This window comes from Ursus maritimus, unplaced genomic scaffold (assembly GCF_017311325.1).
Source record: "Ursus maritimus isolate PB19 unplaced genomic scaffold, ASM1731132v1 scaffold_14, whole genome shotgun sequence".
Taxonomy (NCBI): domain Eukaryota; kingdom Metazoa; phylum Chordata; class Mammalia; order Carnivora; family Ursidae; genus Ursus; species Ursus maritimus.
The window spans coordinates 41,695,805-41,723,395 of NW_024423786.1; the positions used below are offsets into that span (position 1 = coordinate 41,695,805).

Sequence of the window (27,591 nt, forward strand, 5' to 3'; positions counted from 1 at the left end):
CCCCCCCCCCCCCCCCCGCCTTACCTCCACCAGCTGCCCGGCGACCCTCGCGAGGCAGAGCCCCAGCGCGGCGCCGCCCAGCGCCCAGAGGGGCCCCGCGCCCCGCCGCCGCCCCGCCATCTCCACGCCCGCAGCTCCGCGCCCGCGGCCGCAGGTGGGGGGAGCCGGCCGCGCGGGGCCGGGCGCCGTTGGCCCGGTGACTGCCCCGCCAGCTGGCGCTCGCGGTGCGGATCTGGACGCAGGCCGCGCGTGGGCATCATTTATTCATCGCCGGTGTCTGGTTCCAGTGCCGCCCGACCCCACCTCGCGGCGGGTGGAGGGCCCGCCCCCCTCCCGGGGGATCAGAGTCCGGATCCCCCTCCCCTAACCCGATCTAGCCCGGGCCGAGGGATGGGAGTGGGTGGGAGGGAGAGGACGGACTAGGGGCGGGTCCTTGAACAACAGGTCCCACCTTCCCTGCCGCATTCGGGCCTCAGTTTCTCCATCTGGGGCAAGGGGAGGGGCTAGCATCTGCTGATGTAGGAGGCCCTTCCCAGTCTGACGTTCTGAATTTGAAAAACCGTACTGGACCCAGGCTGGTGGTGGTAGTGGTGGTTGTGGGGGTGGGGGTGAGGGTTGGCAGGCAGGTTGCCATAGGGACAGGCGCTCAGGGATGTCCTGGGCTTTCTGGGCTGGCTTCCTGCCCGGAAACGGCTCTGGTCACTCTGGACACCAGAGCTAGAGCGGGGGATGGGGATGAGGGGATGGTATGGTCAGAGTCTCCAGTTGCGGGTACTATGGAAGGTTCCTGAAGAAGCCAGCATCTGCTGCCCCATGGGACAGGGAAGTCTCCACCGGGAAGGGCTGGAGGGCCATTTTCCTGACTCTGGCTGACCCTGAGCCTCTGCCCCAGTCTGAGCCCCAATTTTCACTCCAGTCTGAACCATGATCCTGACCTCACACTGAACCTGGCCCACATGCACTCTGGTCCTCACCCCAGGATGAGCCTTGACAACCCAGGGATGGAGAGAGGGTGGATCTGAGGAGCTGTGGAGACCAGGAGGGCTCTGGAGGAGGAGGAGGGAGGTCTGGGGTGGGGAGACTTCTCTGGTTCATTCTTCTTCCTCTCCTCTTCCTTCCTTCCGTCCTTCCTTCCGTCCTTCCTTCCTCCCTTCCTCCCTTCCTTCCTTTGTTAATTGTCTCCTGCATGCCGAGTGCTGGAGAAGCAGCCCAGCTGTTGGACCCCTGCATTCTTCATCACCATGGACACCAGTGGAGCAGGCTGAAGTGCTTTGGGCATTAGGCCCACCCTCAGAATTAGGGACCCTTAGATTCAGAGCCCGGAGGTGCAGCAGATGGGCAAGGACCAAGGCGAGTGACAGCAGAGAGCAGAGGGCCAGCTGTGGACATCCACAGGTGACAGGGCTGGGGGATCACAAGGCAGGCAGAAAAACAGGAGAGCCACTGGCAAAGGACAGCTGGCCCAAGGGATTCTCGACAGTGGGTGGCCAAGTCTGGGGGCTGGGTGGGCTGGGCCGGGCCACCCCATCCTCCCCAGGCTTGCCCTAGCCAAGCAAACAGGAATTCTACTAAAGCCCAAGTCACTTGCTGAAGCTCCCACCCCCTCATGCCATCTGTCATGGGCCAGGCTAAGGAAAGCCACACTCACCAGCCAGGGAGGTCACCCTTGGGACACAGGGTCAGAGAGGCCTTGGCTGGACTGGGCTGAGGTTAGTGGGCCTGACAGTGGCCTTGGGCAAGCCATTACTCTTCTCTGCTTTGATTCCTCATCTGTGGAATGGAAAGGACAAGACTCTCATCAAGGGGCTGTTGGGAGGATTATATTGAACTAAGGATTATGGGAATGCTGAGCATAGGAGGGCTCAGTCCAGGAGAGGTGGGATGCCACTGTTTCCTGTAAAGTTCAGTCTTTCCTTTCCAGAAGCAGGGCAAGCTCAATGAAGAAATCTGAAAGGCAATACATTCATGTGTGTCCCTATTGTCCCCTGAGATGGCCATTGTTCCACACGGGTTCCATTTCTCTGCTGGCTCTTGAACATAGTTGAGATCTCGCTGTATGCTATACCTTTTTACCCAGAGTTTTTACCCAACACGAGAATCCTAGATCCCCACGTCCCCCAAGGCACTGTCAAATACTGTCACACAGGCTTTGAAGTCAAACTGACTTAAAAGAACAGGGTGTCCTGAAACAAGACAGTTTTAAGCTTTTATAACTTTTATAAAGCTCCAGATTTACAAGAATCACAATTTGGAAGTTTATTTACATTTCCTTTTTTGCCCCGTAGGGATGGCAAAAGTTCACTGAATAAACTGAAATTATTATCCAAAGTTCACAAAACTAAAGTAGCATAAAGAAAATTGAAGTAATGAAACTTGCAAATTATGTTTCTTATAGATTTATAGCTTTACACTTTATAACAACTAAAGTTAATAAAGCTTGAAACCAAGACTCCTGGGGCGTGATCATCTTGACGGCTGTGAGGCCTCAGTGGGCTACTTAACCTCTCTGAGCTTCAATCCCTCATCTGTAAAATGGGTATAAGGACAGTATCATGGCACCTGCACATCACAGGCCTTCAGGCAATGCTAGTCCTTCTGACTGTTGTGGTTCTTGTGGGGAAAGGCAGTCGTGCTAGTACTCGGTAGTCAAACCCAGCAGCACCTCGTTCAAGGCCCTTTGTCAAACATTTGCATTTTTCCCAATTCTCCAAAATGTGAAACACCACGGTGAGAGAAACTTCCTGAAAGCTAAAGGCTTTTCCATCTTCGAAGTCTCTTCTTCCTCTCCTCTGTGTACTTAGGAGGAATTGAGGGCCAGAGAGGGGTTGTGCCCTGCGTCAGGTCACACAGAAACTGCCCCTAACCCAGGGTTCTGCCCCCTTTCCAGTACTATTTCTATTTTTTATGAGGTCCCCAGATCCCCCTGCACCCTACTACCAGTAGGGCCCATCAAGTCTGGGGTGGCAGCACTCTAGACTCTCAGGCTCCCCTGCCAGGCTCCTCTGGAAGACAGTGTCCCCTCCATGCATGGTGGCATGAATGCTGGCCTGCGGAACCCTGTTTGTCCTTTGTGTGCTATTTTGAGCTCCTGTGGGTTTCCGGTAGGGACCCGGTTCAGTCTCCTGGGCCTCTGGGTTGGAAGCCATGGGAAGGGTCAATTGATAGTGGCCAGGGGAAACTGTGACCGTTCTCTCTTGGAGCCAGAAATGCCAGGACTCAAGGCTCAGCTCTGGTGAAGCAGAGGGTTGGGAGTGGGTATCCTCCCAGTCACAGAGCCAGGCTGGGATCCAGGACATCTTGGACTTTGCCCGGGCTGGGGGGAGAGGGTGGGGTGCAAGGAACTGGGCTGCCTAGGCCTGTGACACAGTGACTGGGGCCTGCTGGGAGCTGGCTGTCTCTGACCTTGTTGGCCCCAGGCCTGGCCCAGAATAGCTGTGGGGCTGGGGCGGGCCTGGTGAGACTTGTGTGTACAGAAGCACTTGCTCTTGTCCCAGGGCACTCATGTACACAGGCGTGCAGGCGCACTCTGCACTCGCCTCTCTGTGGGTCTGAGTGCGAGTCTTAGTGTGTGTTCTGTGGCGCGTTATGTAAGTCTGTGTCCGTGGGGATGGGCACGTGGTCTGCATGGGCCCACGCACAGGGCTGCCTCCTGAGATGTGTTACATGGGAGTCCTGCCAGTGCGTTCAGTAGTAGATGGGTCCGTGTGCACACATAAGTGTGCACACCACACAGGCCTGTGGCTGTGGAATCATACATGTGTGCAGGGGGCGTGGGAGTGGTGTGGGTGGGTGTGTGCAGATCTGTGATGGGACTGGGCAGGGGCCCTTGGCCATGTTGCGGGGGACCAAGGGCAGGTGGACCCAGGGGAGGCTGTCCTTTGGGCACTACTGGGGGCATTACAAAATGACTTGGCCCTATCCAAGAGAGAGAGGGGTAGAGAGGCTTGGCAGGTTTTGCCCCATTTGGCAGATAATCAAACTGGGGCTCGGCAATGCTGGTGAGGTCACCCAGCCTGAGGGTGGTGAAGGGAAGACCAGGCCCCCTTCCAATTCCCCTAGATGTGGCTGAACAGGAAGTCTGGGCCCCGTAGGGAGGAAGCGGAGGGGGCCTGTCCTTTTCTGCTCCAGCCCAGGCAGCACTGCCCTCCCTCGGCTACAGGTACAGATGAGGACACTGAGACCCAAGAGGGGAAGGGCTGGCCCAGAGAAGCCAAACATAAAATCAGCTTCCTTCTGCTCCGGACTCTGTCCCGCCTGCCGTGCTTGTCACACATAGTGAGAACGCACACTCTTAGACAGCCTTGTTCTCTCTACATGTGGCCTTGTCCCTTCCTCCCAAGCCCCAGAAACCCCTTGCGTGACCACTCCCATGTGCCAAGGGACCCACAAACCCACCGAGACCCTGCTCCCCTGGGAAGGAACCCCTCGAACCATCATGTGCCCCCTCCACCCATCATGTGCCCCCTCCACTGGGGGAATCTCTCTTTAGCTTGGCAGAATGGGGCATGACTCCCAACCCCTCAGACTTGAGTAGGGGGTTGGTGGGCTACCTTTCTGCTCTTCCACTGCCTGTTGGCCTCAGTGTTGTCAGCCATGAAAGGGGCAATGACTCCTGTCATCCCCTGGAACCCGTGTTCCACGGGAAGTGATGGGGGGGGAGGCTGGTGTGGCTGCTGGAGGGGGACCAGGCAGCAGACAGCAGGCTCCTTTGTTACAGGCTGAACCATTGTCCTCCCCCTCCTGGGATTAGGCTTCCACCACCCTTTCCAAGGTCACAGGCCCTGGAGCAGACAAGCGCTGGCTTCTCGCTCTACTGGGCCATGTGAAGACCCAGGAGTGGGGGCGGACGGGCGGACTTCCCCAAGGCCACACAGAAAGAAGTGGCGACTGGCCGTACACATCTGGCCCAAGGGGCCGCAGGGCAGCCTCGGTTTCCCCCACTCTTGGCTTCAAGTTTCCTGTGATTCTGTACGGGTGGAGGAGGTCACCGGGCTGCACCCAGGCCCCAGAGTGTCAGAATAGGGGCGAGTGCACCGGGAGGGCCCCGCCAGGGCCAAGAAAGCCAGGCTGCTTCCCGGGCACTGCCTGCTGTTCTGGGAGCCTTTCCCCAGGAAACCAGGCTAGGCTGGGCCTGAGTGAGAGTGTGAGTGAGCGAACGAGCGAGTGTGTGTGTGTTTCAGGGGGCGGAGGAGTCAGTCCTCCTCCTCACACTCCCCGTGGGTCCCAGGAGCCTTCGGACCCCGGAGGACTCCCGGGAAAGGCCTTAAGAGTAGACGTCGGGCGGGGGGCTGACCGACGCCGCGTCCCACCTCCTGCCTGGCGAGTCCGTCGGCGCCCGCCCCAACTTCCACTAACAACTCCCGGAGGCGGGGCGGGGCGAACGCCGGGGGCGTGGCGGGGGCGTGGCGGGCGCCGGGACTGCGGGGGGCGGCGTGCTGGCGGCGGGGAGCGAGCGGCCGCGGCGACTCTCCCCGCTCCCGGCACCGGCACCGCACAGGTAAGGGCGGGCCGGAGGTCGCGCGTCTGTGGGCGGGCTCCTGTGCTCCGCGTTCCCCTCACTCCAGGTGGGACCTTCCTAGCGCCCCCTTGGGCCGGCGCGTCACCGTCCCTCCACGACTCCTCGGTCCCAGGCGGCACTCACACCGGGGCCGTCTGAGTTTGTCCCAAGGCTCCCTCCGTGCCAGCGGGCTTCGACCTCGTCGTCCCTGCCCCGTGGTCACCCGGCTCGGGTTTAGGGGCAGCGCAGGGATAGCCTCCGCACCCCCTGGCTGGGGTGCGAGGGCCGCCCCCTGGACCTCGCCCAGCCTGGGAGACTGCCAGGAGGAGGTGACGCCCTCAGTGAGACCGGCATGGGCAAACGCCTAGTGGCTGGAACAGGATCCCATGTTTGGGAAACTCTGGGGACTGCGTGTGCCGGGCCAGGGAGGGGCAGGGGAGCTGTGAGAGACTGGGAGTTGGGGGTGTGTGTGTCTAGGACAAGAAGCTCAGAGCCATGGACGGTCAGAGAAGGGGTGCTGGGGGAGAGGCCAAAGTGAAGACTGAGGGGTCAGCTGTGGCAGTTGAGTGCCCCCTCCCTTGGGCAGCCCCTCTCTGCTCTGTTTACCACTGCGCTTGCTGGTTGTTTTAGGGGACTCTGGAGCAGCCCAGGAAAAAGTCTCCATGGCAAGCAAGACTTCCTTGCCTGTCCAGACCAGGAAATACCAGCATGGGTGCCATGACAGGGTGTGGCCCAGGGGCCTGAGGGGCCAGAGGGGCCTTGGAGAGGGTAGGGGAGGCCTCAGTGACCCTGCCTGAGAGCAACCTGGCGTGGACAGAGGCCAGGAATGCAGGGGAGAGAGCAGGTCTGGCTGCTGGTTGGATTGACACGGGACGGGCAGCTGACTCACCTGGGCACGCCGGGACTAGCCAGTTCTGTCCTCACCCCGCCCCACAGGGAGCACCAAGGCTGCCTGAGGAGGTAGGAGGCTGGGCCCTGCTGGGAATTTGCTGTGTGCCCTGAGGCGAGTCACCCAGCCTTTCTGAACCCCTAGCTCAGGTGAGCCTGGTGGGACAGGCAGCCAGAGGCCTGGGTCTGAGCCCTGCACACGCTCTGCACGTAGTGTCTTGACCCTCCAGTTCCGTCCTGGGGCTCAGTTTCTCCATAGGTACGTCACGTGCAGCCTACCACTAAGGAACATTAGACCTGGGTGCAGGACGAGGGTAAGGAGGCCATGCCCTTGACCAGAGCTGGGTGGGTTGGGGGTATGACGGGTTTGAGCAGGGATTACGCCTGCTGGGTTGCTCTCATGTTGTAGCTTAGCCCTCCCCCCACTCCCAAACACACTCATGCCTGGTCTGCTCCCTGCTCTCACACCCTTGGTTGCCTCCAGGATGAAGCCCCAAGCTTCCTAGCCAAGGAGCAGGGCCCAATGGGCCAGATCCCCAACCTTGTCTGCAGCCTTACCCCCACCCACCACCTCTCCGGCCATGTTTAACTTCTGGCCTTTCCTGTGGGCAGTGTGCCTCAGTTCCGTAGGGGTAGACATCGCTTTGGGGCCACAGATCTGAAAGGGTCCTAGAGTTGTGTCTGCCAGTCCGCATCTGTAAGACTCATCCTAAGGGGCCCAGGCTGCTTTGAGCGGGGAGGGAGCCTGAGGACCAGGTCTCTAGGCCCAGAGCAGCTCCCCCCACCAGTTTGTCCTTTCTAGGGAGGGCTTATGTAGTTCAAAAGCTCTGAGCTAAGCAGACCCCCATTTCGTAGAGGAGGTGATTGAGGCCGAGAGAGGAGTAGGGCTCTGGATAAGCTGGAACATGACCAGGACTGAGCAGTGGGTCGGGCGGTCAGCAGGGAGTCCCGTGGGAGCCGTTGGGGTGGGGGCCACAGGTGCAGGCAGGGTAGGGGTGGCCGCCAGCTCTGTGCAGGGGAGAGGGGGTAGCCTGAGGTGGAGAGGGACAGAGAGCTCCGTGTCCTGGGTGCAGGGTGGCTGGGGTGGGTTCCAGGTCACTGTGAGTGTGGGGGATGCTTGGTATTCAGGACCTCCCAGTCCCAGGCCTTTGACTGGCAGGTCCACACTCGCCCTGATCTGGTTCCCAGTCCGCACCTTCTGTGCTGGCTGCACCCTCTTCCTCTACCTTTAGCCTGTGTCCTCACCTCTCAGTTCAGACCCTGACTGACTGGCTGCCAGCTGAGGATGGAAAAGGCACCCCCCAAAGGGCCTTTCCATTCCATCTATTTGTGGAGATAATGGGGGAGAGGGTCAGGCGGACCACACTTGCTGTACCTTGGCCCTATGGCTGGGCTCTGCTGGACTGCCTGAGTTGACCTGGAGTGACGTGCCCTGGTGCCCCAGGTCAGGGAAGGGGGCATGGTGGGGGGGGAGTCCCCGGGGCTGCCGCAGGGGCCCACAGAGAGAGCAGGCCACAGCTGGGTGTCTAGCTGCTTCCCCTTCCTGCCTGTCCCTCCCAAGGCCTCGCCCTCCTGAAGCAGCAGAGGCAGGAAAGGTGGGGCAGGAATGCCTGGGCCTGGGCCCTTGGCCAGAGTTCGGAGGCAGCCGCCCCGCTCCCCCAGAGCCTCTTCCCTGGAAGTTGTAGATTTTGCCAGGGACCTGGAATGCCCTCTGGTGCCACTGGGGCTGGGTTGGCAGGGATGAGACCCCTTCCCGTCTGCCCTTTTGGGTCTGTCTGTGTCGCCTGCCCATTCCAGCGGCTTCGATTCTGTCTCCCACCCCACCCAGGTCAGCTAACTGCAGAGCTTCAGTGTCAGAGCCAGGGAGGGGCAGTGCGAGGGTCTAGGGCTAAAAAACCCTCCAGCTCTCAACCCTGCGATGTCTGGTCGGGTCATTTGGGCAGATGAACTTTGCTTGGTGAGGGCACCCAGCTCTGGTGGGAGAGGGCTGTGTTTGCTTGGAGGCTGCAGCCTGGCTGTGGGGGTGGGTTGGAGCCCAGGCCCCTCGCTGCCCCTCCTTCTCATCAGAAAGCCACATTCCCAGGGGATCCCCTGCCTGTGTGGTGGGTCCTTCACTCCAGGGTGGGAAGTCCAAAAACTCAAGCCCACCTGCCCACCCCTGCAGCCCCTTCCTCTTTCCTCCGGGCACAGGAGGGTCAGCAGGTTGGGGGGCACGGAGGGTCTAGCTGTCACCCACGCTGACTTCAACCTCCCACTGCTCGGCACCATCTCTTCTGCAGCTGTCATCACGCCCATCTCCAGAAGTCTGACTTTGGGTCCTACCATTTCCTTGCCCTGAGATCCTCCATGGCTCCCTATTCCCCCAGACCTCTCCTTGCTTACGTAGCCTTTATGGGTGACAGGGGTCCTGAGCCATGGCCTTGAGAAAAAGGCTGGGTTCCTCTGGCAGTAGGTCCACACTTCCAGAGGCTCGGAGGGGAGGGAGCGAGGTCAGAACACCCTCAGATATCACTCTGAGCCTTTGGGAGCCACGGTGGATATTTGAGCAGGGGAATGAGCAGGCCAGAACGGGGCTTGAGGAGCACCTGCCTTTTTGGCTAAAAAGGGATGCTTCCTGGGCACTTCTGAGGCCTCCCTCCTACTCGGGCAGGTCCCCTCAGCTGGGCCCCCGAGGCAGAGCAGGGCAGGGGTTGGCGGCTAGTCCAGAAATTCCCCTTTGAGGCCACCCGGGCTGATAGCTCACATCCGTCGCGGGTGGTCCCGGGCACACGGACAGAAGGCATGGCACTGACCCTGCTCTGGCTGGTGCCCTCACTCTGGCCTGTGCCCCGTCCACAGGCTCTGAGGGCAGCGCTCCGGCCATGTGCAGCCCGGAGGAGGAGGCCCTGCTGCGGCTGGAGGAGGTCTTCTCGGCTACCCTCGCCCGCATCAACAGCCTTGTCCTCCAGCCCCTGCTTGAAACCAGTGAGTCTCGGCTTGGCAGCGGCGAGGGTGGGGGACACAGGAACCATCCTGGGGATCCGAGTCTTACCTTGTTAGACCTTCTGAGGCACAGCATTCTCAGCCTCAGACGGGAGTGGGGACACTTGGTATCGGCATCTTCTGATGGGACCGGGGCTCTGCCTCCAGCCACTGGCTGCTCTCTTCTCCGAGGCACCCCGAAGGGCCAGGCCATGAACCCCTGGCCTAGACCCAGCTGTACATAGAATCAAAATCCCACCTCTTCCAGGGCACGGGACTGATTCTCTGCCAGGATTCTCATCCCGCTCTCACCCAGGGCATGACCCAGGTGGGGTCTCACTTGTGAAATGACCTTGGTCAGGTGCCTCCCACTTGGGGGCTTTGTCCGTGCATCTGTGGGTGCCAGGGGACCACGGGATCTTACGGACCCCATACCCCAGACCTGAGAAAGCCCAGAGACTCAGGGGACTTAGTGTACTTGGTGCCCCAGGTCATGCGTGCTGTCCCTGTTTCGTGAGGGGGTGGATATATGCCCCCCCCCGACCCCTCACGGGTGCTGCCCCGCGCTCCAGCCTGCCCGTCCCTGCTGAGCTCAGGGTGCCACGTCAGCTTCCTGTCCCGGCCCAAGGACCCTGAGGATGCAGGACTTTGGCCGCAGCTCCTGGGCTGTGGGGCGCCGCCCCCTCACATTACGGTTGTGCCCCCCGCCCCAGCCCCAGAGCCCTCGGATGCCCAGGGCAGAGAGGGCCTGCGGCTCCTGCAGCAGCTGCACCAGAGCTCCCAGCGGCTCTGGGAAGTGACGGAGGAGAGCCTGCACTCGTTGCAGGAGAGGCTGGGCCACCAGGACACCGTGGGCCTGGAGTCCCTGCTGTTGCTGCACGACGCCGACCGCGTGCTACAAGTCCATGTGGAGTAAGACAGCAAGGAAGGCTGGGGCTTGGCCTGGGCATCAGCGTGCCCACCACCGGACACCAGGGCTCACCGGGGTCAGGCTGAGGCCGAGGTTTGGGTTCAGTCTGTGGGAGGCTCACCTGGGGTTGGCCTTTGGGGCTTGGGCTGCCACGAGGCGCTGGTTCAGACACCCCAGACCTGAGCTTTGGGGCCTCCCAGGGGAGAAAGACTGAGTTGGAATTATCTGGTTGGGGCAGGGCACTCAGCAAGTGGGATCCAGGGACCCCGGCAGGGCAGGGGTTTGGGGGGGAAGCCGTGGGCTGGGCCTGCAGGCTGTCTCTTGTGTTGCCGGCAGGTACATCGAGTCCTACGCGAGCTGCGTGGCGGTGCAGGCCTTTCAGAAGGCAGCAAAGAAGAGGAGGTGAGCCCAGGATGCTGCAGGGCGCTCAGAGGGCGGGCGGGGGTGTCCGGGAGGGAAGGTCGGGGAAGTCCCATCCCCAGAGCAGCAAGTGTCACAGCCCATGACTCACCCCGAGCACTCCTGGTTCTAACAATTCCACACCACTCCACACCGGAAGAGAGGGAAGAAGTCTGGGGGGGCGGGGGGGGGCTGTGAGCACAGTCCAGATATCCACTAGCTCAGCTTGGCCCTGGGAAGGGGAAGGAGGGGCGGTCCTGTTCAGGGTGCACGGTTGGACTCAACGAGCCCTTTACACGGAGATATTGCCACGGACTGTGCAGATAAACTGCGTTTATCTGATAGGAGAGAAGTTTGGGGTCTGGGACTGCTCCTGGGATCTGGGGGCTTAGCTGGGGTGGGGCGGAGGGCGATGGCGGTGGGTTCAGGAATGGAGGAGGGGAGAGAAGGTGGTGTGTGGCCCTCCCTCCTCCAGGGAGTTCTGGCGGGGCCAGCGGAAGGCCCTGTGGCAGCTGCTGTCGGGCGTGAGCTCCGAGGCCTCTGTGGGCACGGCGCTAGCCCAGGCCCTCCACCAGCCGCTGGCCCATCACGTGCAGCAGTATGTGTTCCTCCTGCTGGGCCTTGGGGACAGCACTGCGGACGTAAGTAGTAGGGATGTCGGGGGGCTGGGGGCCGCTCACTGGGCCCCGGCTCCAGGAACTCACCTGACCCAGGAACCCCGGTTTGAGAAGGACGCAACTGTGCTTTGGGGTTAGAGCCGTGTTCCGACTGGGGTGGGGGGTGGTTTGACGGGGCCTGTCCTTGCCCCATCCTGTCTGAGGTACATGGCTGTGCCCTAGTGGAGCCGGGCAGAGACCCGGGAGCAGCTGGAGAGTTGTGTACTGGGTGTGAGGACAGCTGGCCCAGGCCCAGCAGCCTTCTGGAAGCACCTTCGCGCTGGCCTCTCCCTGAAGGAAGGGCTGGCAGGGGGAAAGGGACAGACTTTGGCTTTGATCCAGACCTTCTGAGCAGCCGGGGCCAGGCCAGGGCTGGGGAAGCATCACGGGGTGGGGGGAGGTTCTGGCAAGCCCCCGCCCCCCCACCAGCTGCTCTGTGTCCCCGCAGCCTCACCCCACGCGGGAGCTGGTGGTGCACGCGGCCACCCTCTTCGGGAACCTGCAGTCCTTCATGAGGCAGGCGCTGGATCAGGCCCTGGCCACGCAGGCTCTCCGGCACTCCCTGAGCAGCCGGCTGAGAGTGAGTGTGAGGCCCGACGGGTGGAGGGAAGGGGACTGCTGGACTCCCCGAATGTCCGCTTCCCCGTCTGGAAGTGGGAGCGGTGGCCGAGCCAGGTGGCTGGCAGGTCCATCTGTGTAGCCCTCCTCAGCTGCTTGTGGAGCACCTCCCGGGCCAGGCGGTGAGCTGGCTCTGGGGAAGAGCAGTCAGAGCTGGCCCCCTGTCCTGGGATGCCACCAAACGATCCCATCCTCCTGTCACTGCCTGCCGTGGCATGCACTGCCCCCGCTGGGGGGAAAGCCCCCTGTGCCCTGAGAGGGTGTGACAGGCCTGGGGCCCAGCTAGAGGCAGGGACTGCAGAGCCCCTGTGAGTGTTGTTGGGGGCTTGGCAGGGACGGTGGCTCGAGGCGGGGTGGGCGTCAAAGCGAAGCTTCAAGGCAAGTTGGGCTGCCCCTCCAGACTGGGCGCCCCGGTGTCCATCGCTGAGCTGGGGGCCTCCAGGAGATGCTCGGACTGCAGGCGCTGGTGCTCCCGGCAGAGGCAGGCAGAGGAGTGGGTACAGCCACTGGGATGGGGGTGCCTGAGCCCCGTGCCTCCCTGCTCTCCTTCCCCAGGATGTGCTCTGCACCCCTGCACGCCGACTCTTGCAGGACAGCCAGGACGTACCGGTGACGGTGACCCCGCTGCGGGCAGAGCGCGTGCTGCTCTTTGATGATGTCCTCGTCTTGCTGCAGGTTGGGGTGGGGCTGAGCAGAGGTCCTGGGGCCGCGGTGGGAGTCTGGGGCCTGGCTGAGAAAGCAAAGGGAAGGAGACAGCTGGGAGCGAAAACTCGGGCTCATGGGGAGGGGAGGGGTAGGGGCCTGAGAAGCAGGCAGTGCCGGGGTGGGGGTGGCAGGTGGCGTCATCCCTGCAGGAGCGGGGCGCCTTTGGGCAAGGCTGCTCCAGGTGCCAACCAGCCTCAGCCCTTGCCAGCCAGCAGCCCTGCTCAACATCACCTCGGTCTCCTCATCTGGAAAATGGGATGCTCGTGAGTTTGTCCTTCCACGGGTGCTGGACAACTCTTAGTTCTCTTCCTTATGTGGGAGAGGAGCCCCAGATGGGAGGTCCTGGGTGGCTCTTGGTGGCTGAGGAGGGCTGGATGAACCACTCGGGGCACACACGAAGCTTCCAGAGGAAAGTGCCACGTGGAAGCAGTGCCTGGGCTCTGGACATCAGCAAAGTCAAAGGGGGAGCCAGGCCGGGGGTTTGGGATTGTTCCCTGGCCTGTAAACTTGACTGTGCCTAGTTCCCCCCTGACCTCAGACTGCCCTCGTGATAGCCAGAGCACTGTCTTCTCTGTCCCCTCAGAATGTCAGTCTGGGACTCCCCTGCAGACAGGGAGGCTGAGGCCTGGCAGGGAGGCTACTTGCCCAGACCTGTGTCTCCTGAAACCTGGTTTGGGGGTTCTGATTCAGTTTGACTTCCCCTCCACTCCCGACTTCGCGTTCTGTGCTCCAGGTACACTGATGACATACTGTCACTTAAATGCTCTGTGCCCTTCCCTACCTCTGGACCTTTGCATGTCCTGTGCCAGGCCCACCCTTGTCCCTGCCTGTGTCTGGCACCTTCCTCCTGCCCTTCGGGTCTGGGCCTGGCCCCCCTCCTCCTGGGGCAGTGAGGCAGTGACTGGCCTGCCTAGGCCAGGTCAGGAGGTCGCTACGTGAAATCTCTTAGAGGAAGGGATGTTCATCAGTTCTCAGAGCAGGGATGGCTTTCCAGGTAGAAGGAGCAGCGTGAGCAAAGGGTCAGATTGAGGGAGGTTTGGGGGCAAGCTTGAGAAGGTGTGAGTGTGGAAGGGCCGTGGCAACTTGGTGTGGAGGGGTGAGGAGTGGGGACCTGTGAGCCGGGATCAGTCTGTGTGGTCTCAGGGGTCCGGCTCAGCAGTGAGGTCTCCATCCCCCAGGCGGTAGGAGCCTAAGAGAGGTTTCTAGCAGGGGCCTATGGTGTCCAAGCTGCGGCCATGTTGGAGCAGGATGTGGGGGCAGGGGAAGCTGCTCCTGGGTTCCTGCCAGGCCCTCAGATGGGAAGGGAGACAGAGGGGCCACCCTGGAGTTGGGGAGCAGGCTCAGTGCTGGGCCTGCTGGACCGAGCAGCCAGGGGACACCCAGTGGTGTGGCTGCAGGTTGGTGCCTGGAGCAAGCCTGGGCCAGAGCAGTGGGGGAGCGTCTGGGCTGGGCCCTGGGTGACCCCGGTACCCCATCTTCCAGGGTCACAGTGTCCACACCTTTGATCTGAAGCTGGTGTGGCTGGATCCTGGGCAGGACGGGTGAGCAGCCCCCTCCAATGACACCCTGGGCCTTCTGTCCCTCCACCCTCATGAAACTGCCCGCACCCCAGGGCTGGGGCCTCCCGGAACAGCGTCCTGGACAGAGCTGGGGCCTACTCGTCACCTCCATCTGTCTAGGCGCACCTTTCACCTCCTCACACCTGAGGAAGAGCTCTCCTTTTGCTCCAAGGACCCCCAAGACCGGGTGAGTGTGGGTGAGCTGTGAATCGGGGTGGTGGGGTGAGAGGAGTGAGCGGACACAGCAGGAGAGGAGGGGGAGGTGTACCACCCTGGAGGCTCCGTGGGAGTGGCCAGGCCACTGGGGTCACGGTCAGAGCGAGGCAGTGGTCAGCTGGGGTCAGGCATCAGAATGCCACAGAGCACAGGGCATTTTTCCCTAGGAAGCCGGGACCAGGGCCTGTGTTGGTTCCGGTGGTTCAGTCTGGCCCCTCTGGGCAGGCCCCGAAACTGTACACCAGGATCTCGGGTCTGGATGCGGGGCCCGAGGGAGCAGGGTGGGGTTGGAGTTTCCCCCAAGTGCCAGAACAGGGTCGGGGGGTGGGGGAGGGGGTACTGTCGGGAGCTACCCCACAAGGCTTCCTAGAGGGGCCTCTGGCACAGCAGTGACCTATCCCCTGTCCCCACCAGATGGTCTGGCAGTGGAAAGTGACTCAGGCTGTGTGCCAGGCCCTGCGTGGGAAGAAGGACTTCCCTGTGCTGGGGGCAGGCGGGGAGCCCTCCGAGCCCCCCACCTGCCGCTGCGTGGCATACACCTTCCGTGCGGAGGGCCAGCTCTGCCAGGCCACCTACGAGGGCGAGTGGTGTCGGGGCAGGCCCCATGGCAGGTGAGTGACCGGGGCTCCAGGCCCAGCAAGGCAGGGCTCCTCCTGGGAGTCTGAGGGGTAGACAGGACCCAGTCACCTCCGGGCACCAACCAAAGGCTTTTTCTTCCTGCATCAGTCGGTCAACTCTGTCTGTCTCCCAGTCTGTCTTAAGCCCCGTTGAACAGGGCATGGCCCATAGTAGGTCTGTGCCGGGTAGAGTCCGGATGATGGTAATGAGCCCAGAGCGCATGGGACAGACTTCAGGTCTGCAGTTACTGTTCTCGGGAGGGCGGAAGGATAATTCTCATGTCCATGTAGCACGAGGTGGTAGTGGAAATGGTTTGCAGACCTCCTGTCTCCACCAGTCTTCACAAGAACACTCTAGGGGAGTGTTACCGCCCGTTCCGTAGGTGTAGAAACTGAGGCCAGAGATTGGCATGACTTACCTAACACCTTCGGGCAGGTTCTAGGTGAGTCCGGCTTCAGCCGCAGGTCTGCGTGACCCCACAAGCGGGAGGGCTTTGGAAGAATGTGCACCCCCGCCCACGCTACAGCTGGGAAAGCCACGCCCCAGAAAGTAGAAGGCACTTGCCAAGGTGACGCTCACAAGCACGTTAGTTTCTGATACCTTGCCTGCTTCCAGAAAGGGCTTGAGGAAGCAAAGGAACCAAAAAACCCCAAAACAAAAAACAATGCCACGTCAGAAGAGGAGAGGTGGATGCTGGAAACCACTGACTAGCATTTGACTTAAGCATGAAGTTTAGCTCGGAGCTTCCTGTTGGTCAAGGGAAAAAGGGAACCTGGATGTTTCCCTGGGGGGTGCGGTGAGTGTGCTGGAGGCTGCTGGGGCAGGTGTGCCAGGAGTCAGGAAGGGCTGAGAGCCCCTGTGGGTCAGAGAAGAGGGCTGGCTGGAGGCAGAGGGTCCAGTCCAAGGGGAACCTGGGCCTTGGAGAGAGTGGTGGAGGTCGGCTGGGGGGCCTGTGTGTGTTGAAGGATGGTTCTGACGGGCCTTATGTGTGTGGACCTCTACTGTCTTCCAGGGGCACCCTGAAGTGGCCCGATGGCCGGAATCACGTGGGGAGTTTTTGCCAGGGCCTGGAGCACGGGTAAGGCTGGGGATGCTGCAGGAGCGGGTGGTGGGCCGGCGAGTGGCTTTCGCCCCCGCCCCTGTCACCAGCCTAGCCCCCTCCTCGAGTCCCAAACCTCACAAAGGGACTTAAGGCCATTTGGTCCAGCTCCCCTTGTTGCACAAGAGGGAAAGCCCAGAGGAGGGGGCAGGTCATGGAGGGAGTGGTCAGTGCCCGAAGGTGCTCCCAGGGCGCATGAGGGGCCGGGGGGTGGGACAGGGGGGTATCCTGAGAGTGGCCTTGGGAAGAAAAGACGCCTGGGCACCTGGGAGATTCTCCCCCGTTGTCTGAGAAGGCCCCTCGGAGGCAGGGACACTCTGGGGTGGCAAGGAGGGGTGTCGTGGGGTGTCTTGGGTCAAGGTGACAGCCCGGGTGCCGACTGCCTCCCCACGCCCCACACTGACAGCTTCGGTATCCGCCTGGTGCCTCAGGCCTCAGAGGACAAATTTGACTGTTACAAGTGCCACTGGCGGGAAGGCAGCATGTGTGGCTACGGCATCTGTGAGTAAGTGACCCTCGGCCGGCGGCGGGGCGGGCTCGTGGGGCGGCGGGTCCCCCGGCTGAGCTCAGGGAGGCCGGGCCAGCTGCCAAGGACTCTCTGCAGGTACGGCACCGACGAGGTGTACAAAGGCTACTTCCGGGCGGGCCTGCGGCACGGATTTGGGGTCCTCGAGAGCGCCCCGCAGGCCCCGCAGCCCTTCAAGTACACGGGCCACTGGGAGAGGGGCCAGCGGAGCGGGTACGGCGTCGAGGAGGACGGTGACAGGTGAGCGCCCTGGCGCCGCCCCCGCGGGTGGAAGGGGGGCAGAGAGGACCCTACAGACTAGGGTGCCCCGGGGCGCGGGGCCCGTCATCAGTGGGTCCAGTCCATCTGTGCTCCCCAGAGTCCCCCGGAAGCCCCTCACTTCCCGTCCACGACCTTGGTTGATGCTGAGGCTCAGAACGAGGGGCCCTGAGCTCCCTGACTGAGGAGCCTCCCCAGTCTGGCTCCTCCTTGTGCTGTCTGGGAGGAGTTTCTGACCCCTAGTCCAGTCCCACGTAAGGACTGCAGCCCTTCCTGGCTCTCTGTGCTGTGAGACAAAGCCCAGGGCCCTTGGCCTGGCATTCAAGGCTTGCCTGTTTCTCTGACCTCACCCCTGCCGTGCCACCCGTGCACCCCTCCAGTCTTCTAGACCACTGAATGTCCCCTCATACCTGTTGTATCTGTTGTAGGCTCCTACCTCCGTGGCTTTGCATGCCATCTGCCCTTCCTGCCACCTCCCCCAGGAAGCCTGCCAGGATACCCTCCCTCTGGCATGCTCCCTCCCTCCCTCCACCCTCTCTACCTCTTGGAGGTCCTGACCTCTCTCGCCCTGTGTGTGAGTTGAGTGGATTCAGGCGCTATCATTGCTCCTTACCTGCTCTCCACCCCCACCCCAACCGTGCTAGCAGAGCACACAGAAATGCCCAGGAACAATCTGATCCCTCTCTGGCTCCTCCCCAGGGGTGAGCGCTATATTGGCATGTGGCAGGCCGACCAGCGCCACGGCCCAGGGGTCATGGTCACCCAGGCTGGTGTCTGCTACCAGGGGACCTTCCAGGCAGACAAGATGGTGGTGAGTGGGGTGACCCGTGTGTGCCCTGAGCTACCCTCTCCTTGCGCTGGGGCTGAATTCTGGAGCCCCCCCTGCTCTGAGGGCCCCGACGCTGAGCAGAGGCTGGGCAGGGGTGGATGGGGCAGGAAGCTGGGTTCCTAGGTCTGCCACCCGCCCTGGCCTTGGCCCTCCCAGCCTCAGTTTCCCCATCAGCAACTCAGGTTCACTACTTACTGTAAACAGGGAAATTGGCAAGAGTGAAGTGCACAGTAACGATGATGCTAGCACCTTCTGCAATGGACAGAGGCCCAGCCTGAGCTCAACCTCCCGGCACGATCTCATGGGATCCTCCCAGGAACCCTGTGGATCATGTCACTGTCCCCAGTGGATGAGTGACACATGTGAAGCTCAGAGAGGTCAGAGAACCTGCCTGGTGTCACATTCTATTCAGTGGCAGGGCTGAGACTCACACCCAGGTCTCTTGAGCCCAGGCACACCAGCACCGGCCTCCTGCCTCACCCACACCTGGCCAGATGCACGGGCACATAGTAGGGCTCTGGCCTGGTGACTCTGCTTGTTATTATGGCTTGTACATTGGCTTATGCTCCACTTTGTTCTGGAAGGGATTGAAAGAGGAAAAAAAGATAAGAATAGACACAGAATAGATTCAAGTAGGACACACATTTATATCCCATTGGGCTCTGAACTTCCTGGCAGCCAATGCAACAAGGGAGCCTGGTCTGCTCCACTGTCACCGAGGATCAGTGACAGGGAAGTGGGGGTGGCTGAGGAGAAGCCCAGCACTGAGCCATAGGTGGCAAAGGAAGGGCCCCCAAGAGGCTTCCTGAGAGAGGCTGCTGGAGGGAAGGAGCCAAGTCCCAGGCAGTCGTTCGGGGTAACCCAGGAATGAGGTCCATGGGGCAGGTGCTCAGTACTCAACGGGCCAAGGGCTGGCATCCCACCTCAGCACAGTCCTGGGAGGTATGACAGGGCTCGAGACCGTTCTGCCCCTGGGTTGTTACCTACTTTCTGTCTTCCTGCCGTCCCCTCCCCATCCCCAGTCTCCTGGCCCTTCCACTGCTTCTACTCCGGCTTCCTTCCCTAGGGCCCCGGGATCCTCCTGTCTGAAGATGACTCCCTGTATGAGGGCACCTTCACCAGGGACCTGACCCTTGTGGGGAAGGTGAGGACCGCCGAGACCCACTCCACTCCTGCCGAGGCCTCAGGTGGAGCCTGTAATCTCTCCACTTGGACCCAGGGCTGAGGGTGTGGGCAGTGGGGGGAGGGCCTCTCCCATGTCCACGGCATCCAGAGGGTGGGCGCTGTGACCCCCTCCTGCTGTGGAGTTGTGATTCGATCCTGGTGGGAGGCAAGAGGTGACAGGCGGATTTACCTTGGGTTTGCAGTGTGCTGGTGGCTGGTCTGTGTCTCCCGACAGGCCCCTGGGTGGGAATCCACCCCCTCTCCTGGCATCAGTGCCTTGGGCAGGGGCCCCTGCAGTGACTGTCCTTCAGCACGGTCCTGCCTGAGCTGACCCAGCAGAAAGCAGTTGGGCCCTGCTTGGGCCTTTGGAAATGTGGGGGCTGTTTCAGTCTCCTAATGACTGGGGGGCACTGTGACATCTAAAGCAGGGAGGCCAGGAGTGCTCTGAGTGGGACAGCCGTGCAGCGGCCGCTGCCCCTCCCCAGGCCAGCACACCTCCTGCCTTCCCCAGGCCTCTTCCTACTTCTGGTCTTATCCCGAGCCCCACCCCTCCCCAAGTCCCACAGCGGTGGTTCTCCTGCTCTGACCCGAGAGTCCCTTCCTCTCTCCCTTCCAGTCTCCTGCCTCGGACGTGAGCCCCTGGGCTGTTGGCACAGCCCTTGGTCGGGGCCTGCGGACGTGGAGGGTTATGAGCCCCTCAGGCTGGGTAGTGGGAAGGCGACCTATTAGTCCCTAGCCTCCGTGACCCAGGATGGACAGGCACGAGGCCTGTCATGGTTGGCGGGAAGGGCAGCTGGACAGACAGACAGGCATCCCTGCTTCCTTTCCCTGGTGTACAGGGCAAGGTCACCTTCCCCAATGGCTTCACCCTGGAGGGCTCCTTTGGCAGCGGGGCAGGGAAAGGACTGCATACCCAGGGTGTGCTGGACACAGCTGCCTTCCCGCCAGATCCGAGCAGCACCCGAAAGAGGTGAGAGCCTGGCTGGCCCCCTGGCCTATGCATTCTGGAGCCTGACATGTGTGTGTGTGTGTGTATCTGTGTCTATGTCTGTGTTTCTGCCCCAGGGACGCAGTCCTCCTCAGAGGAGCTTTTCTGTACTTCCTCTTAGCTCTTTGGAGACTTCAGAGAGCTCAGGTCACACAGCCCTCAAGTCAGAGACTCTTGGTATCAAGGGCTATGGCATAATTTCACACACCACAAAACCAGAGGAGAACATTGTACATAGGCTTTGCTTAGACCCTGCTTTTTTTCTGGGAAGGGTGCAAGGCAGTTTATAAAAATGACACAAATAAACAAGAATAAAATGGAAAACAAAAGTATGAGTTGAACTTAAAGGAAAGGAAGGGACAAATAAGTCCTATGATGGTTGTGACTGAGCATGAACCTGGCTCTGAGTTTCCTGGCAGCCAAGGTGAAGAAGGAAACTTGCTAAGTAGACTCATTGTCACTATCATGGGGTCTTCGAGAAGGGGATAGACTTCTTCCCCATGGGGACAGAGGTCTTCCTTGGAAAACTGTAGTTCGAGTGGTGACTTTTGCCATGTCTGTTGAGGTGCGGTTGGTAGTTCTGATAGTCCCAGGCTGCATCTCAGGTGTGGGGAGGGAGTAGAGTTGATTACTAGACGCTTCATCCTTGCATGCTTCTCCCCGACAGCAGGAGCTGAGAGTAGACAGCAAACCCCAGAGGCGTGACCAAGCCTGGGTGGGATGCAGATGTAGGAAAATCTGTGAACTTGACATTGGAGGGCGGGGCTCCATTAGGTGCACACACAGCCAGACCCCCAGGCCTGCTGGCCAAGACAGGATCCAGCTCAGGAAGGAATCAGGTGTGGTGGGAGGGAGAGTGGGCTCTTCGGGCAGGAGGATCCTGGACTTCGGGCCCTGTTCTCTCTTAGGCCAAGACCCCGCTGTCTGGACTCGGCCTCCAGCTCTCCAGATCTTTCTGTCTCCTTTCCAGGGCTCCGCGTATCCCTTTCTTCTCTACTGTGGAGTAGATTCTCTCTGTCCTTCTCTCTGCCTCTCCTTTCTTCTCCTGGAGCCTTGGAGGTTAGCGCCCCCCAGTCCACCCACCCTTCCTGGGCCCTGACTTGGGGCCAGAAGGGACGTCCCCATCTCTCCAAGGGCCTGGATTGGGTCCTGCCCACCACAGCCCCATCCCTACCCCACCCCCCACTGCCTCTATTGCAGGCAGCTAGGTGTGGGTGCCTTCCCCGTGGAGAGCCGCTGGCAGGGCGTCTATGGCCCCTTCCGGGACTTCGTTAGTGCCGGCTGTCCTGGAGATGAGCAGGAGACCCTGCTGGGCTTCCACGTGCAGAACTCGAGGGAGCTACGCAAGTCCCAGGAGTACCTGTGTTGTGAGAGGTGAGGTGCAGGCATGCACGTGTGTGTGTGTGTGTGTGTGTGTGTGTGTGTGTGTGCACGCGCGCACGGGGGTACCCACGGGGGCATCCAGAGGGCCAGGGTGGGTCTCCGTGGGGCTCCGCGTGGGCTGGGGAGGAAGGCTTCCTGGAGGGGGCGGGCCAGGGCCCAGGCGTGGGTGAGAGACGCGTGTGCCCGGTGCCCCAGGGCCCAGCCCGAGCCCTGTGCGGACAGAATGGAAGACGTCTTGGATGAGCTGCTGCTGCACCGGGAGCCCCCGGCCCTGCGGGAGTGCCTCAGGAAGGTGAGGGCCCTAGGGCAGAGGGGTCTGCGGGGAGGGAGGCCTTCTCGCTGCCCCCGGTGCTGCCCCGAGGGCCCAGGCCTGTGGACCACATCTCCTCAGCCTCAGTGCTCCCGCCTGTGAAATGGGAGCAGCCTTGGAAGCCCTGTTGGGGCATGCTGTGCTCCGGCGCCTGGCCCCGAACCCCTCTCTGTGGCCTTTGCACCTGCCAGGCTCTGAGCAACTCCCTGCACCCCCTGGGAAAGCTGCTCCGGACGCTGATGCTGACCTTCCAGGCCACGTACGCGGGCATCGGGGCCAGCAAGCATCTGCAGGCGCTGGCCCAGGAGGAGGTGAAGCAGCACGCCCGCGAGCTCTGGGCTGCCTACAGGTGAGCTGGGGGCACATGGGGCAACCGCAGGCAGGTGGGGCTCTGCCCTTTCCCGATATCAGATGCTCTGCCTGGCACGCAGGGCGGGAATGGTGCGTCTGGATTGAGAAGGAACCAGAGAGTGGGTCGGTAAGTGTCCAGCTGGTGAGCAGAGGGGTTAGAAAGTAGGAGATGAGAGCAAGGACTGCCTGTAGCCAGAGTCCAAGCCTCGACCAGGCCCTGGGCTGACCCCTGACCCCAGGGGAGCCCTCGGCCTCTGCAGGCTGAGCCTGACTCTGGACTCAGACCCCATCTGCAGTCCTGGCTGAGCCGAGACCCCATCTAACGTGACCAGTGGGGGCCCCAGGTGCTGCAGTCCTTCTCTTGTGGGGTTCCAGCACTCTCGGGCTGAGGTCCTGTGCTGCCAGCCTCCTAACTACAGAGGTCTGGGAGGCTGGGCTCCTCATACTCCATGGCTCGGAGGAGGGGTGGAGCCCTCTGCCCCGGTCTCCGGGGACTCAGGTTCTGGAGGAAGTGGCAGCTATGCAGTCCCTCTCATCGTTCTGCAGGGGTCTGCTGCAGGTGGCCTTACAGCGCAAGGGCCAGGCTCCCGAGGAGGACGAGGATACGGAGACAAGGTGAACGCTCCCCTGGGGTCGGCAGGGTCCCCGCCCCAGGGGGCAGCCGGGCTCAGGACCAGGGAGGCTGCCCACCTTTGCTCCTGGAGCCTCGCTTGGGGGATGGCGTACTTCCGGGGAAGTGTTGGGGGCTCATGCTACTGACCAGGAGTTGTTTGTTGACCATTTGAGGGTCAGAACCACGCATGACCTCTTCCTTGGGGCACCTGGGCGGGGGCGCCGGCACAGTGTATTGGGTGCATCTTAGTTGTAAAGGTGCTGTACCCCAGTGTCCCCTCTCAGGCTCACAGAGGGTGAGCCACCGCCCCAGGCACCCTCCCCCTGCACACAGATGGGGAAGCTGAGGCCTGGCAGGGGCGGAGCCTGAGGCTACACAGAGTGGGCCTCCGTCCTCTGTCTCCCTCCGTTCCCGAAGACCAAACCTTACAGTTCGCTTTCAGCTTTCAGGCCCAGAGAGCCCAATCAGGGAGGCCTGTCACCGCGTTGCAGGAGATGTGAGAGGTGGGGTTAGACATTAGGTAGAACTTCCCCCTGGAGTCCCAGGAAGCCCAGGAAATGAGGCAGCCCTGGACCACCTGGCGTGGCTGCTGAGTGCTTTGCTGCAAGTCCCTTGTCTGTCCGGGGCCGGGTTCTGCTTTCAGTCCCAGGGGGAGCAAATCCCACCCCAGCTGCCATAGTGGTTCTCAGCATCCAGTGAGAGGACCAGGGGGCCATGGATTTCAACTGAGGCAGCGAAGGACTGAGGATAGGCTTTGGAAGCGTTTTCTAGACAATGGAGGAGGCAGGGACGCTGTTTGCTATGGGCCAAGGAGCTCTATGGGCTCTTTGAGGGGCAGCCCAAGTAGGGATCCCTCCCCCCCGGGGGGGTTCCCACCCTGCTGGCTCCAACCTGTCCTGCCGCTGTCACTCAGGGACCTGCAGGTGCATGGCCTCGTGCTGCCCCTTATGCTGCCCAGCTTCTACTCAGAGCTCTTCACTCTCTACCTGCTTCTTCATGAGACAGAGGACAGTCTCTACAGCCAGGGCATCGCCAACCTGAGCCTCTTCCCCGACACCAAGCTGCTCGAGTTCCTGGACGTGCAGAAGTAAGCCTTCCCTCCTTGCCGTGTTTGCCAGGGCCCGTGTACACAGAGGGTACACATGGAGTTCAGTGATCTTTAGCAGGAAAGGGGGTGGTGGTCGTTGGCTCACGTACCCACGAAGTTCCAGGATTATGGTGGTGTTGCGGGTTTCAGGCGTGGCTGGATCTAGCTGCTTAACTGCATGGTGAAGGGAAGCAACTTCTCTTTCTCTCTTGATCTATCTCTGGCTCCCATTTATGGTGCCAAACATGGTACCGGCCACTCAAAGTTTATACTCTACCAGCTCCATCCCCCACTGTGCCCCAGGGAGCTGGTGTCCCCTTCCCAACAGCTCCAGCAGGGCCCCTGAAGTCCCTCACTGGCTTGGCTTGGGTCTTGAGCCTGCCCCTGAAGGCTGGCTGTGGCCCACATTGGCCAGTCTAGCTCAACATCTACTACTGGGGCTGGGGCGAGGTGTCCTGCTCTCAGCCACTGGACTGAGAGTAAGGGAGGGGAGGTCCCCAAGGGGAAACTGAGGACTGTTCTGGGAGCAGGTCCCTTTTACCCTTAGTTGCTAAAACGTCCTTTCTGCTCAGTGCCCCTTCTGATGCTCTGATGCCTGGTGGAGGGCATGGGTGCTCTCTGTCTCCCCACATCTGGTCTGCCTTGTCACACAGTCATGGTGCTTCCCACCCACCCCCTCTGAAACCCCGTTTCCCCTTCCATCGTGAATGTCTCCTGCAGCTGACTTGTCACCAGCCCAGAGACCTGGGTCCCAATAGCTTCCCCAGTGTCCCTCGCCCCCACCCCCTCCTGCTGCCTCCATGCTGCTTCCTCCATGCTGGCCTCCCTGCTGCATTGTCTCCGCAAGTCCCTGCGCTGTGCGGCATCTCATGGCATCCGCATCCCTCCCCGTTCACCAGCCTGCCCTGGCTCATCAAGCCTCCAGAACAGTCTCTTCCACTGTCATTCTCTGGCCCAGCCCCGGGATTTGTTCACAGGGTTCCTTGGCCTGTACCGCTGCCCCTCACCCCTATCCAAGTTTTGGGGTGCTGTCTTCTTCAGGAATCTCTCCCAGCCTCCCCTTGCCCTGGGCTCCATGCAAGCACTCCGGGAGACCATCGTGGACCCCCCTTCCTGTGCCCAGCCTTGCTGTGGGACATGGTGTACAGGGAATTTGCCCTCTGACCTCAGACCCTGCCCCCTCCTCCTGGGAAAGGCTCTGTGTCACACTTGTTTCGTTTCAGGCACCTGTGGCCCCTCAAGGACCTCACGCTGACAACCAATCAGGTGAGAAGGTGGGTCTGTTACCTGCCTCAGGTGGGGGGAGGCCTGAGCCTTGAGCTGGGCCCCCAGAGTTTGCTCAGTCTCCTGAGCAGCCCCCCGCCTCCCTGCTGCAGAGGAGCCTGGGCAGCGCTGGCCAGCAGGTGTGGGGGGAGACACCCGGCTTTCTGGGTTGTTCTGATCTCCTTTCTGGGTTGTTCTGATCTCCTGGCCCGCCGGGAGCAGATGCAAACCCAGGCTCCACCCCTTTTCCTGGCTGTCCGGCGGTGGGTGGGATACTTCACTCAGAGCCTCGGTTCCCGCTTGGTGGGAGTACTCCCTGCTGCAGTATTGGTACCCCCTCCTGAGAGTGTCGGAGGGGGTGGTGGGCTGCTACACACCAGGCGGTGGCTCTGAAGGTGTGCGTGCTGGGCCCATGGCATCTGGGGAGCTGTTAGAAAAGCAGATTCTTGGATCCATCCCAGACATCCTGAGTCAAGCTCAGACAGTGGACCTGGATTCTGTGTTTCAACAAGCCCTTGGGTTGGAGAGCCGCTGACGTAGTACCCACCCTGGGCGGCACCCAGTGGCCTTTGGGGTCATTATCTTCCTTCCCAACCTCTGGAGACCATTATCCCACTTTACAGTTGGGTAAACTGAGGCTCACGGACTAGCCCTGGGTCACTCAAGCCTCTGGGTGGGGCTCTTCTAGAGCCAGTGATGGGGAACGGTGGATGGCAAGAGCTCTGGCCCTGGAAGGGAGGGATGACAGGGCGGGGGGAACCGTGGCCTCATCCATCTGCCCCCCATCCCCCGCAGAGACTCTCCCTGGTCAGGGACAAGTGCTTCCTGTCAGCCACTGAGTGTCTGCAGAAGATCATGTGAGTCCACGCCCTGGGCAGGGTGGGGGGCGGGGGGCAGGAGGGTGGGGGCCCCTGCTTGGGGCTGAACCCGAGGGCCTTGATCTGGAGCCCGCCGCCCTTGCAGCACCACGGTGGACCCCCGGGAGAAGCTGGAGGTGCTGGAGAGGACGTACGGGGAAATCGAGGCCACCGTGTCACGTGTGCTGGGCCAGGAGCACAAGCTGCCCATGGACGACCTGCTGCCGCTGCTCATCTATGTGGTGTCACGTGCCCGGTGAGCCCCAGCAGGGCCGGGGGCTGGGGGGGGCTGCGGGAGGACCCCTTCCCATCCTGCCCTGACCCCCAGCCCAGACTCACTTGGAGGTCTTGGAACATCGGGGCTTATGGACACAGCTTTTCTTGGTACGGAGCGGGGCTCTGAGGCTCAGAGAGGTCCCACCTAGGGTCCCGTGGGGGCCAGGAGCAGAGTGGGGACCACAGCCCAGGTGTCCAGCCACCCAGGCCAAGTCTCCGTCCCCGGCTGCTTGGTGCCTTTCCCCAGTGGGCTGCCTTCTCCTTCTCACTGTGGGGGTGGGCGTTCTCCAGAATCCAGCACCTGGGAGCCGAGATCCACCTGATTCGTGACATGATGGACCCCACCCACACCGGGGGACTGTATGACTTCTTGCTCACGGCCCTGGAGGTGAGGGACGGAGGTGGTGGACGGAGGCAAAAATACTCTGGCCAGTGGGGCAGACGCCTTCCCTGCCCTGGACACTGTTGTGCGGGTGAACCCAGAGTCACTGCTCGTATGTGCTTCCGTGGGAAGGTCTGCACGGAGTCCCTGGTCCTGCCCTTGTTAAAGGAGCTGGGGAAGGGCCCCTTACTTCACCCAAGCCCTTGGGTCCCTGGGGCCCCGAGCATGTTCCAGGCTACATCTCTGAGCATCACAGGAGAGGGGAGGCCCCTGTTCTTGCAGACTGGGGCTGAGGCTGAGTTGGAGACGGGGTGGTCCAGGCGGGGGGACGGTGTACCCGGGTATTGGGCCGACTATGCGCGGGGCCGGGGGCAGTCAGGGCATCTCCCCCTCAGCCTCGCCTCTTTCCTGCCAGTCTTGTTACGAGCACATCCAGAAGGAAGATATGAGGCTGCACCGCTTTCCTGGCCGCTGGGACTCCAGGGAGCACTGGTAGCTCGACCACCCCGGGCCCACTGCCGAGCGGAGAGGGGCCGCCACGGACTTCCCCGGGGAGACGCTGCTGCTGCTGTCCTGAACGCTGACAGCTGTGACCCTGAAGCCGGGGGCTTCCCCTCCCCCTCGCCTGGCCGCTAGGTCAGTATCGGATGACCTCCTTGACCTGCCGCGGCTCACAGGTTTTTTTTCACCCGAGCCTCCCCAGGCCTCAGCGTTGCTGTCTGTATCCCAATGGTCTAGATGGTCCGTGATGGACGTTCCACTCATCTTGCTGGATTCCAGAGTCCTTCTGAAAGTTTGCCGTTTGTCGGCTGGGCTGAAATCCTTGCATCATTGTCTGTGTTATTCCCTGTTCTCCACTCTTGGTCAGAGGCTCCAAGTGGCTAGTGACCTCTGTGTGTATTGAAACTCTTGTCCACGAGTGGTTTCCCAGGGACCTGCCTCCTTCCCGACTCTGCTCCAGGGCTGAGCTGGCCTCTCAGGGAGGCAAGGCTGAACAGACTCCCAGGCCACCTGACCTGCGGGGTGGCCTCTGGCCAGGCCATTCCCCTTGGCGGCACGCGATCGAGCAGGGGCTTGGAGGTCTGTGGGGTACATGGGGGCGCGGGAGCAAGCTGCCGGGCAGGGTGGGGACACTGGCCTCGTTTGCCTTGCCTCCCGAGGTCCCCAAGTACCTGCAA

The 27,591-nt window shown here is 61.5% G+C and overlaps 2 protein-coding genes across 3 annotated transcripts in view; one reads left to right on the forward strand and one right to left on the reverse strand.

The window, feature by feature from the left end:
* The window catches only part of TMIE (transmembrane inner ear), a 7,516-nt gene extending 7,396 nt beyond the window's left edge, over window positions 1–120 (reverse strand). The window contains exon 1 of the mRNA XM_040628159.1: window positions 25–120. Coding sequence (XP_040484093.1) covers window positions 25–120 — 96 coding nt within the window. The remainder of the gene's footprint in view (window positions 1–24) is intronic.
* Window positions 121–9,223: 9,103 nt separating this feature from the next.
* ALS2CL (ALS2 C-terminal like) lies at window positions 9,224–27,233 on the forward strand. Of its 2 annotated transcripts, none has more exons than XM_040628919.1 (25): window positions 9,224–9,349; window positions 10,060–10,258; window positions 10,593–10,658; window positions 11,131–11,296; window positions 11,760–11,891; window positions 12,485–12,604; window positions 14,117–14,175; window positions 14,314–14,380; window positions 14,824–15,020; window positions 16,040–16,105; window positions 16,533–16,631; window positions 16,719–16,892; window positions 17,610–17,721; window positions 18,806–18,883; window positions 19,743–19,873; window positions 21,092–21,265; window positions 21,470–21,566; window positions 21,776–21,933; window positions 22,482–22,550; window positions 23,462–23,635; window positions 24,859–24,901; window positions 25,694–25,755; window positions 25,862–26,011; window positions 26,323–26,419; window positions 26,829–27,233. In XM_040628919.1, the coding sequence occupies exons 1-25, from the start codon at window positions 9,247–9,249 to the stop codon at window positions 26,907–26,909; spliced, it is 2,874 nt and encodes a 957-aa protein (XP_040484853.1). In that variant the 5' UTR covers window positions 9,224–9,246; the 3' UTR covers window positions 26,910–27,233. The 2 variants fall into 2 exon arrangements, with proteins under 2 accessions (XP_040484853.1, XP_040484854.1); XM_040628920.1 differs by having other exon boundaries at window positions 16,731–16,892.
* Window positions 27,234–27,591: the final 358 nt, after the last annotated feature.